The sequence below is a fragment of the Mercenaria mercenaria genome, chromosome 4, assembly GCF_021730395.1.
Source record: "Mercenaria mercenaria strain notata chromosome 4, MADL_Memer_1, whole genome shotgun sequence".
Taxonomy (NCBI): Eukaryota; Metazoa; Mollusca; class Bivalvia; order Venerida; family Veneridae; genus Mercenaria; species Mercenaria mercenaria.
The window spans coordinates 29,384,692-29,396,232 of record NC_069364.1 but is presented as its reverse complement, the minus strand read 5'-3'; the positions used below and the strand labels follow the sequence as shown (position 1 = coordinate 29,396,232).

General features: G+C 35.7%; 1 protein-coding gene and 1 long non-coding RNA gene across 2 annotated transcripts in view; one reads left to right on the top strand and one right to left on the bottom strand.

The window, feature by feature from the left end:
- The first annotated feature begins 2,942 nt into the window (after window positions 1-2,942).
- The window catches only part of LOC123551351 (vacuolar protein sorting-associated protein VTA1 homolog), a 28,753-nt gene continuing 20,154 nt past the window's right edge, over window positions 2,943-11,541 (top strand). The window contains exon 1 of the mRNA XM_045340211.2: window positions 2,943-3,099. Within this exon, the coding sequence (XP_045196146.2) occupies window positions 3,000-3,099 (100 nt within the window). The 5' untranslated portion in view covers window positions 2,943-2,999. The remainder of the gene's footprint in view (window positions 3,100-11,541) is intronic.
- LOC128556291 (uncharacterized) lies at window positions 7,043-8,866 on the bottom strand. The gene is made up of 2 exons (XR_008370540.1): window positions 8,306-8,866; window positions 7,043-7,230 (listed from the first exon to the last, which is right to left on the bottom strand). It is a non-coding gene; the product is annotated as an uncharacterized LOC128556291 (long non-coding RNA).

Below are 11,541 nucleotides of genomic sequence, written 5' to 3'. Positions count from 1 at the left end.
CTTTTTATACTCCGAATAACGCATAATACTGGTACTTTCACAGCTATGAAATCCAGAGCAAAAAAGCTATATTTGATAATGGAATTATTTCGAAAGAATTCTAAAAGCATCTCCTCTAATCCTTCCTCAGCAAGACTGTCAAACACTTTTGGAAGAAGTTGACTCCATTTCTTTCTATGAACCTTTTTTTCTCTCTTTCTTAGACGGCTTAAATTCAGATGAGGCTTCTTTCGTGTCATCGTGCTGAAATAAGAAAGTTATTAAAGAGATAGGAAATTGGAATTTTAACAAATTTCTAGCATTTTCTTAAGTTTTTTTTTTCATTAAATCGATATTCAGTTTTAACATTGGAAATGACACTGAACTAACAGTAAGGTTAATGTTTTTCACATTGTTTTATGTAATTGTATTTTAGTACGCTTGCAAGTTGTTAAATACAAATGATCACATGTCAAAGCACAGACGTTATTATAGATGCTGTACAGTGTGAACGCTACCCATATATAAAACATGTGTGTACGATATCCAATTCGCAAGATTTCTCGTTAAACAACTAGTGTCATCCAATCTTGTAGGTATTATTATATACGGTTAAATTAAATCATGCGCTTTAATATTTCTGCTATAAATTTCTACTGAAGTTCGTTAATCTTGAAAAAAACTGATCGTTTTGGAAGAAAGTGTGTACGTTATCTACACAGTTTTTCCACGAAAAAGCAGTTGGGCGAAGTGTTTGAGAAAAGTACAGAGAACTGACGGCGGAGGCTCTGTGCGGAAGAAAGCACTCATTTTGCTGTCTTCGACGCTCTTTATCTTGTAAAAATCCGTCAAGTAATAAGGAAAATATAGGCAAAAATATTACCTGAATCGAGACGTTTTCTCGCGTGTTCGATATCCAAAAGTCACGTGGGTTGACCACCCTGGTGAATACCCGAGGGGAAACAGAGTATATTTGTTATACAGAGGCTGTTGCTCTGAAAAGGTTGATTTATTTAGTAACTTGGCTAGAACAGAAACACCATCCTTTGCCAAGAGGTTTTAGCTCTCCAGATAAGTGTATAAAGAAAGTTATCCTTGTATTCATAGACACGTAATAGAAACATATTCCATATGTAATTCTTTTTCCTAACAGTAGAAACCTATCAAACACAACAATTATGAGTAAACATTCTTCTAAAACTGTTAAATACTCCACGAAAAAAAATGTTTGTTTTGGGTTTAGCGCTGTTTTCTATGTTACGGCGGGAAGTTAACCTAGCCAGTGTTCATGGATTCTGTATTCTTAACAAGTAACTTCCAACTTCACCACATAAATCAGAGTTGGAGGACGAATGATTTCGGACAAGTGCCTCCTATCGAGTTGTCATGCCCTACCCGGGGATCGAACTCACGATTCATAGATCTGCGCTCCTTCTATTGAGCTCAGCGGGTGGGGTAAAAGAAAGAAAGAAAATAGCGGTTGTGACTGAGACTCTCTGTAATTCAACAGCGGTTGATTGTTAAACATGTGTAATTCTATGTTGCCATTATCTGTATGTGCGACTCAAGAATTGTAACTTTGTACGGAGGACTGGAGGCTCAAACTTGCAACCCCTGCTTTCGTATTTACGAGATATTAGGATTTGTACGGGCACGTGTATATGTGTAAGGTTTCACTTTTTATTTTAATAAGCGTCTTAGGTGTCAAAATTCAGAAGGTAACTATTTTCAACATTCATCGGAAGTTTATAAGGATACGCTAACGCATATATGTAACCTAGGGATAGTATCTCTTATATCATGATTACGGAAATTATGTAAGTTATGATTTATTTCACTGAAATCCTAGTAGCGCCTGTGGTATAAAATATCAAAAGAATGAAAATTAAAACCGAATTCTGCCGTCAATATATATATGAACATTTGCGTAGAGCAGGTAATTTACCGGGCAAGTCCGTGGCAACTAAACTTAAAACTTAAACTACAATTGCATATGCATAAATTTTTCATTTTAGCAGTGAATTACAACGGAAAACTTATTTATTGGTATTTTGAATAAGAAAAAGATTAAAAAAATAATCATTATTATAAAGAAATATATTTAAAGCGATTTTTAAAAACAACATGATCAGTATTATACGCAAAGTTGTCGCATTGATATGTATGTAAAAAATTCTGCATTGAAACCATTTCTCACCGGATGATGATGATGATATGTAGTTTTATTTATACTCGCTGCCGGGAGTCCCATATGAGCGAGAGTATTCGCGCCTTCACTGTCCATCCTAGAGCGTCAGCGGGCGTCTTGTCATGCTGTCCCTCGTAGTCCTTGCGGAGTACCAATCTCAGCGTTCAGCGTGGAAGATGACAATACAAAGAGGTGGTAAAACAATCCTTCTTAGGGCCACTGCCCTCGCCCTTTGTTGTGACTCTACCGGCTGTCCTCAATATAGTTATGACCACTTCCGGTAGAGCCGCATGCCTGCTCCGCGACGTGCACGCGGCGAGAGCTCAGGAGCAGTAAAATTTCTCACCGGTCGCCAGTGTTGCAGTTATAAAGACCTCTTTTGAAAAGAAAGCCCTCTTTCTCACGTACCAAATTTCGTTTCACGTCTGTAGTCTGATGGACCTGAAATCGCGGTTCATCAAAAATGGACGTCAATGGTCGTTTTTGAAGGTTTGCAGAGAAAAAAGTTAAGAAATATCAAAAAAGTAAAATACGCAGTCTATGAGGAATATGCTGAATTTTATATTAATCGAAATTTCGAAACAAACCCCAATAACTTCAAATTAGGCGCATTCCACCTTAATTTTGTTTCTTGACATAAATTATATATGTTTAATTTCATCATGATTAATCATTTAACGATGGTGCTACAGTTTGGATTGATTAATAAACCTTCAAATTTTGGATGATTCTGAGCACTACTGGCGGCAGGTCGTGAGGTGTACGGTATAATACGTGGATACTTCTTACCGGAGTTTAGTGTATACCACAAACAAAAACAGAAAATTGCAAAATGTCTTTGCCTCCACTTCCACCGCAGTTAAAAGCTATCCAACACTATCTAAAGACGGCAACTGAGCATGATAAAAGAGATCCAGTTGTTGCGTATTATTGTAAGTTTGAAAATTATATCAAATAAATTTTACTTTCTATCGAGTCTATAAGACTTTTCGGACACTACTTTCCGGATGCCATGTGAGAATTACTCATTCAGACCAGTGTTTTCGTCTCCGTTAAACCCCTTTAACTTAACTTTAATGAACTGAAATATTAAGTAATGTTAGTGGCAATTACATCTAATGTCAAGCTAGTCTAAATAATGAGACCTCGGGTAGACCGATTTTACATTTTGATATTTTATGTTGTCTGCCTAGTCTAAATAATGAGACCTCGGGTAGACCAATTTTACAGTTTGATATTTTACGTTGTCTACCTAGAGGAGGCGGATATCGACAAGCCAAAAAAATATAACGATATTCAACTCTCGAGTACAATTATTTGGACTAATGTCAAGCCTGTTAACGAGTGAGTTAGTAGAAATATTTTTAATGGGTGTGGTCTTGGTTTGACGCCTGGTTAGTTCTATAAATTAAGACCTGACATAACACATTTTTACGTCTATCTAGATAAAAATTACCAAAATCTAGGTTTTTATGTAAAAGCATACATTTGTTTCTTTCCACTATAATTGTATCGCCATTGCATCTGTGTTACTCTGTGCAACATTGCTGTTTATTACTATCTATCTTCCATTTAGTCAGACCCCTGCTGGAGACCTAGACTTTGCGCGTCAACTAGCAAAAATGTTAAACAAGTAAAAAGTAGTGGTAAAAAGCAAGAAGGAGAATGGTTAAAAACCGGGCAGACCTGTGTATTTAAGGTGAGATGTGCTCAATCTGGCTTACAGCCTGACTGAACACTGGCCCAGATGAGTTGACAACATCTGAAGGCAAGTCATTTCAATGATATACTGTACGAGGGAAGAATGAAAATTTATGATAGTTGGAAGAGGGTGATACTTGAACGAATGCCTGGGAATGAGTGGTTCTGGTTCTGGAAGATCTAGTATTGGGTGTTAGGTTAAGTCCGGTTGTGGGATGGCGACCTGGTTATGTAAGATGTTATAAAATATATCTTGGCGCTGGTCAATGCGACGGAGTGCAAGGCATTGCCAATTTAGGGAAGTCAGCATGTTGTCTAAACTGAATGTACAGCCGTAATCACCTTTGGCCCAGCGTGCAGCCCTGCGCTGCACAGACTCAAGCTGATCAATCTGAGTATCAGAGTGGGGGGACCACACAGTGGAACTGTACTCCAGCTGGGGCCGTACGAGTGTTTTGTATGCTTGTGATTTTATCCCTTCTGAGTGCATTTTGATGTTACGTCTTGGAAAACCCAATGTTTGATTTGCTTTTTTGGTGATGTTGTCAGTGTGGTCATTCCATGTAAGGTTGTGTGATATAGTTATGCCAAGGTATTTTGCAGATGGTACTGTTTGTAAGATGGTTTTGTGTAAAAGGTATTGTGTTGGTATAGGTGTTTTACGCTTAGTGATCTGTAATACTTGGCATTATTATGAATGTTGTGTAACCACAGTTTATTTTTAGAATCAATTTTAAACGAAATGTTTTCACATCTAGACTACCTCGCACAACTGTTCACGTGGAAAATTGTTTTGGTTTAAGCCGATTCTAAATATATTTTAGCCTGCAACATGTATATACATATTGGTGGATTGTGTATTGAAAAGTGTACACCATTGACATATGATTGAGTACTAGGTGTTTTGAAGGTAAAATTTAACACGATATCACCCGAATATGACGAATAATGGTAGGTATACTTTACGGGTAAGAAAATGCTTCATGCTACTGATTAGGGCCTGTATAGACGTTACGATGCAACTTGAAAATGAATATTAATGTAAAGTAATAAAATAATGAATGTTGAAGGTAAAATGAGCATACATGTACACGTCTAATATTTTGGACTAAGGCCTGGTGTTTGACAACTACTAGTACTAGGGTTTTACTGTCACTGTTTTTATTTTCTTCTCACTGTTGAGTCCATTAAGTGTTCACAAAATAATCATGAACAGCAATATCCGCACAGACATGGTTCCATTGACATTCAACAGCCCATTGTGAAGGCTTACTATATACTTTGAACATTTTTACCTCTCACAACAAAAAATCAAACATTTTATGGATAATCAAAGGCCAGAACGTCTGTGTCAAAGTACAAACAGCTTCAAACTTGCCAGATTAGCCACAGATGATTGTTAATTTGACGTGTTTGGTAAAAATGTTCAACCTTTATTGTAAACACTGCTGCTGAATGTGATTTTCTCATTACTTTTAATAAATGCCCATTCTTGCATAAAACCTTTGTTTTTTGCCGATTTCGGGCATGCACAAACAGGGAAAAAATGTGTACAAACAAGGAGATTCTCGTGAGCACGCGCTGTTGGTGAACGTTTTGAATATGCTGTTGCGGGTCCAACGTAAGCAAATTATGGATCCCGAATCAATTTTGGCGAAGTCGAAAGGTCCGAGATTTATGAAATCTTTTCATCTGCATTTTTATTAAAAATATCATTTTTCAACCTAACTTTACTTTAACTTGTAATAAGCGCTACCTCTCTTGATACGCGACTGAATTGACGTTCCTTATTATTGTATTATTACGCGTATTAGACTCAAAGTAAGTTTACACGCCGCGATTTAATCCCTGAAAATGATAGGCAAACAATATTTACAAAAATACAATTTCGTTTTCCAAATTAATTTGAGTCGAGAAAGTTGACATGCTAACTTTAAATCTTACACTAAAACTTTTAAAAAATGTTTGTGTCTACTTTACACATCTATGCAGTCTACTGATGTAGTGATGGTGTGTAATGTAAAGCATAAACATGACGAAGCCTAAAGTTTGAAGAATTTTTCCATAGTTAATGAACATTTGATGAACAGAAGGTATTTATTATATATTTTTCAATTTATTTGTAGATCTCACCAACCATGTTTGAGTTTATAAATCCAATCTAAGTTGATTATATCGATGTTGGAAAAATTCAAATTTTTGTGTTTATCAAACTTTGATCGCGATGGGGTGGGGTGCAAAGCAAAATTTTCTAGTTATAGGCCTAGAGATTTCATTTTTAACGACATGAAGAATATAGGTATCGATACCAGTTTCTATTAAACGATAATATTTACATTTAAAAAGCGTAAGGGACAGACTATTAATTTAAACCAAGCAGAATTGTATTCTGTCGGCACCTCACCTGCAAATTGTCTAAAGACAAGATGCCGTGTATAGTATGCCCTTTTCTCATAATTCCGAGCTTCTAAAGCTAAAGTTCCTACCGATATATCGGAAAAAGGGGAAGTCATGCTTATTTTACATATATTTAATAGCAGAGCTACCGGCGCCGCAAAGCGGCGCCTACAGCGTCGCATTACGGTTAGACGTGTGAAAAAGAAAATGAATAAAACTGTGTACAGACATTACCCGTCCCTAGATTTGCCACTATAATGCCACCCTTTTCAATGGTGGAGTATTTAGACAATTTTCCACCAAAATGCCACCTAAAATGACACCAAAATGGTGAAAAAATGAACAGGACAGTGGCAAACCCGTTTTACACTAAATTCCACCTCTTTCCACTTGTGTACACCTTTAGGTGGCAATAAGTGGAGTATTTAGACAGTTTTACACCAATATGCCACCATTATGGTGGAAAATTTGTTTGCCACTTAATTCCACCAATAGCCACCTTCATGGTGGCAGTAAGTGGAGTATTTAGACAAATCACCACTAAAATGCCACCATTATGGTGTAAAAATATTTTCCGCTAAACGCCACTTACTTCCACCTATGGCCACCTAACAGGTGGCAGTAAGCAGACAAAATTTCACCAAAACGCCACTATGGTGGCAGTCCTATTTTCCACTAAATGCCACCAAATAGCTGGCAATATTAGGAAAATACGTCGCAACTAGTGGAAATTGGCTGCACCTGCTGAATCTGAAAAAACTCAGTAGTAAGCAAAAATCAAATTATATTAATATATTTTTTATTTTTATGAAAAATCAAAGACTCTTCACAAGAAATCACAAAAGATCTGAACACGAGGATCAGGATGTTGTCAATGCAGTCTTATTTTTTCATATTCCAGGATGGCTTAAGTAGATGGCGAATTTCACTCCTTTAGATATAGGGCCATTTTTCCAGCACACAGTCTGTAACAGCAAACCATACAATGTCATCTATTAATAGATATATTTTTCTAACATTCTGAATAATTTTGCAGAAAATTGTAAATTTCCTCTAGAAAATATATGAAATCAAAAGACTAAACTGTAACTCACTGACATAACAAAGAACTCTACAAACTTAATCTATGCCAAAAACTGTGAAATCATTTAAATTCGCTGGCATCAAATTTCAAGCAAACGTAAAAAAAGGACTGTTTCGCGCGGGCTTTAATTCGCACATTTTCAATTTATAAATGAAAAAATAAATAACAGCGCGGTCTTAAATTCACCCATCAGTTCTAGCCCGAAAATAAAAATGATTTCACAGTAATATGCAACATCTTTATTATAACTATGAGAAGATTCATCAAAATCTATTTGTAGAAAAAATTCTATTCACTCAAACGGTTACATTGTTTTGTGGAAATATATGCATTTTGAATCAATAACAAGAACTTGAGAATTGATGAAAGATGTGGAAGCACAATTACTCTAAGGTGATTTCACCTTGTGTCAAATTTCATGAATATTTATCAATGGATTTCTTGTTATGTAGGAATTTATGGATTGAAAAACAATTAAAGGGCAATAACTTTGGTTACTGAAGTGATCCTGATGGAAATTGCACATGCACATGTCCTGTAGTGATCTACATTTTTGTAAAGTTTCATGAAGATCCATCAATAGATGCAGGAAAAATCCCTATTTTTAACCAAATCAAGGGGAAATTCTTCTTTTATTAGGTAAATAATTGAGCAGTGTTAATGAGCTTATAATAATTACATGAGGTTTAGTGATTCTATAGACAAAGCTATAAAAATATTATTCCAATTACAAGCATTTTCAGTTAATCCGACGGACAGATAAAAAAGAAAGGACAACGCCAAAAATAATATCCCTCCGCCTTTGGCTAAAGGTAGTAATAGCACTTGGGTTTTTCATCACATTTATAATTAACATTTATCATATAATATGCCAGGAATTTCTATTAATTGGTGTATTTCTTTAAAAAATAAGGGTTATTTAAACATTTGCTTTTATAAAAACATATAATATTTACCTGATTCAAAATTATCTTGATATGTTTCTTTTATGCAGTAATAAGCTGTGTGCTGCTCAGGTATATACAGTCAGGCAGGCATATCATGTCACAAAGTTGCACTTTTTTCACAGAAGGTACCTGGTATGAACAGTTTAAAGTACATATTGTATCCTAAGTGCTAATCAATAATGTAAAAAATTACAAAATGATACAATTTTACAAACAGTGTTATAAACATGATTGAGCTATATTCCAGAAAATATATCTGGGATTTATCCATCTGCCAAACTTCCTAAGACATAGAAGGAGATTTTTTGACTTAAATTCAAAGCAGTTTGGTAAATGTTGTTTCAAATTCAAGTATTTGTTAAGAGTAATTAAGACAATGTTAAAGACAGTAATAATTAAAAAAAAACATAAACAGTATAATATTGTTACCTCTCACAATGTGTTTCCAGTTTCTCCCAGGCTGACTCATCAAATGCCAGATTTCAAAATTTGGTAGTACTACACAGATAAATTGATTCCACACATACACTTTCTTGGTCAGCTAAAGAAGGTGTCAAATCCTTAAGTTGAAAAGCTATTGTAAAAACATCCTTTTTAGCTCGACTATTCGAAGAATAGTCTAGCTATTCTACTCACCCTGGCGTCGGCGTCGGCGTCGGCGTCGGCGTCACACCTTGGTTAAGTTTTTGCATGCAAGTACATACAGCCATCAGTGAAAGGCATATAGCTTTGAAACTTATTTCTTCTTTTTCTAGGTCAATTACCAACCTCTCTGGGTCAAGTCCCATAACTCTGACATGTATTTTGAGCAAATTATGCCCCCTTTTGGACTTAGAAAATTTTGGTTAAAGTTTTACATGCAAGTTACTATCTCCAAAACTAATGCAGATATTGATTTGAAACTTCACATGTGTCTTCGGGGTTATAAAACTAGTTGATAGCAGCAAGTCCCATAACTCTGACTTTCATTTTGGCCAAATTATGCCCCCTTTTGGATTTAGAAAATTCTGGTTAAAGTTTTGCGTGCAAGTACATACAACTATTTCTAAAAGGCATATAGATTTAAAACTTATTTTTTCTTTTTCTAGATCAATTACCAACCTCACTGGGTCAAGTCCCATAACTCTGACATGTTATTTGAGCAAATTATGCCCCCTTTTAGACTTAGAAAATTTTGGTTAAAGTTTTACATGCAAGTTACTATCTCCAAAACTAATGCAGATATTGATTTGAAACTTCACATGTGTCTTCGGGGTTATAAAACTAGTTGATAGCAGCAAGTCCCATAACTCTGACTTTCATTTTGGCCAAATTATGCCCCCTTTTGGACTTAGAAAATTCTGGTTAAAGTTTTGCGTGCAAGTACATACAACTATTTCTAAAAGGCATATAGATTTAAAACTTATTTTTCTTTTTCTAGATCAATTACCAACCTCACTGGGTCAAGTCCCATAACTCGACATGTTTTTTGAGCAAATTATGCCCCTTTTAGATTAGAAAATTTTGGTTAAAGTTTTCATGCAAGTTATTATCTCCAAAAATAATGCAGATATTGATTTGAAACTTCACATGTGTCTTCGGGGTTATAAACTAGTGATAGGATCAAGTCCCATAACTCTGACTTTCATTTTGGCCAAATTATGCCCCCTTTTGGACTTAGAAAATTCTGGTTGAAGTTTGCGTGCAAGTACATACAGCTATTACTAAAGGCATATAGATTGAAACTTATTTTTTCTTTTTCTAGATCAATTACTAACCTCATGATCAAGTCCCAAAACTTGGCATGTATTTTGGGCAAATTATGCCCCTTTTGGACTTTGAAAATTCTGGTTAAGTTTTACATGCAAGTTACTATCTCCAAAACTAATGCAGATATTGAATTGAAACTTCTCATGTGCCTTCGGGTTATAAAACTAGTTGATAGCAGCAAGTCCCATAACTGATATGCATTTTGGTCAAATTATTCCCCCTTTTGAACTTAAAACTCTTTTGATATTTAACTTTTTTGGGTAATATTTTCCTGCTTCTGGGTCAATATTTCGAATAGTCGAGCTTGGCTGTCTTACGGACAGCTCTTGTTATAAACACTTCGTCACCTCAGTGCAAGAAGTGGATAACTGCATTGACTTAAAGAAGCACTTATTCACTTTTTGCACTAAGGTGACGACTTCTTTTTTTTCAATTAATGAAGAGAATAGGCAAGAACTATTTCTTTGCATCTGACCTGATGTTTGCCTGCATATGTAATTCTTAACTGACCCAAATTCCACCTGGGGTTGTTTCTATACATTTGTGTGGGAGCTTGTAACTTGATCTATCATTAATCTTATCTTTAACCAACTTTCTCCCATGCAGAAATAATACACTGCAGACACATTTAAAAATGATCTTTTCAGAGTCAGCTAGTACAGCCAATTTCCACTAGTTGCCACCTATTTTCCACCTTTTCTGTCTTTCATTGAATATAATGCAAAGCTATAATAAGCAATAAATATTCTGTCTCACAAAAGAACGAAAATTCAAATTTTCTGTATACCATTCTGAATATTATTTTTGTCCAGCTTGAGTCAGCATAGACTTATTGTGATTTTAATGAAACCCTTTGAAGGAGCCTGGGTATACTGTTTTGCAGGTGTTGGTCAGTCTGTCGGTCATTTGGTATGTTGACCAATTGGTTTCCGGATGATAACACAAGAATGCTTGGGCCTAAGATCATGAAACTTTATATGTAGGTTGGTCATGACCAGCAGTGACCCATATTGACTTGGAGGCCAGTAGGTCAAAGGTCAAAATCACAGCGACCTGGAACAGTTTAACAGTTTCCAGATGATAACTCTAATACTCTTGAGCCTAGGATCATGAAAGTGAATGGGAAGGTTGAACATAGCTAGCAGATAACTCCTATAGATTTTTAGTTCAGTAGGTCAAAGGTCAAGGTCACAGTGAGCTGGAACAGTTAAGCTGTTTCCGGATGTTAGTTTGAGAACTCTTTGACCTAGGATCATGAAACTACATAGGGAGGTTGATCATGACCGGCAGAGGACCCCTACTGATTTTGAGGTCAGTCAATGGTCAAAGGTCTAGGTCACATTGACCCAGAACACTAGACTTTTTTTGCCCAATAACTAGAGAATGCTTTGGTCTAAGATTACATTTCATACAGAAGTCACTTATGACTGGTAAATGGCCCATAATTATTGATTTAAAGGTAGTACATCAAACGTCCAGTGCACAGTGACCAAATG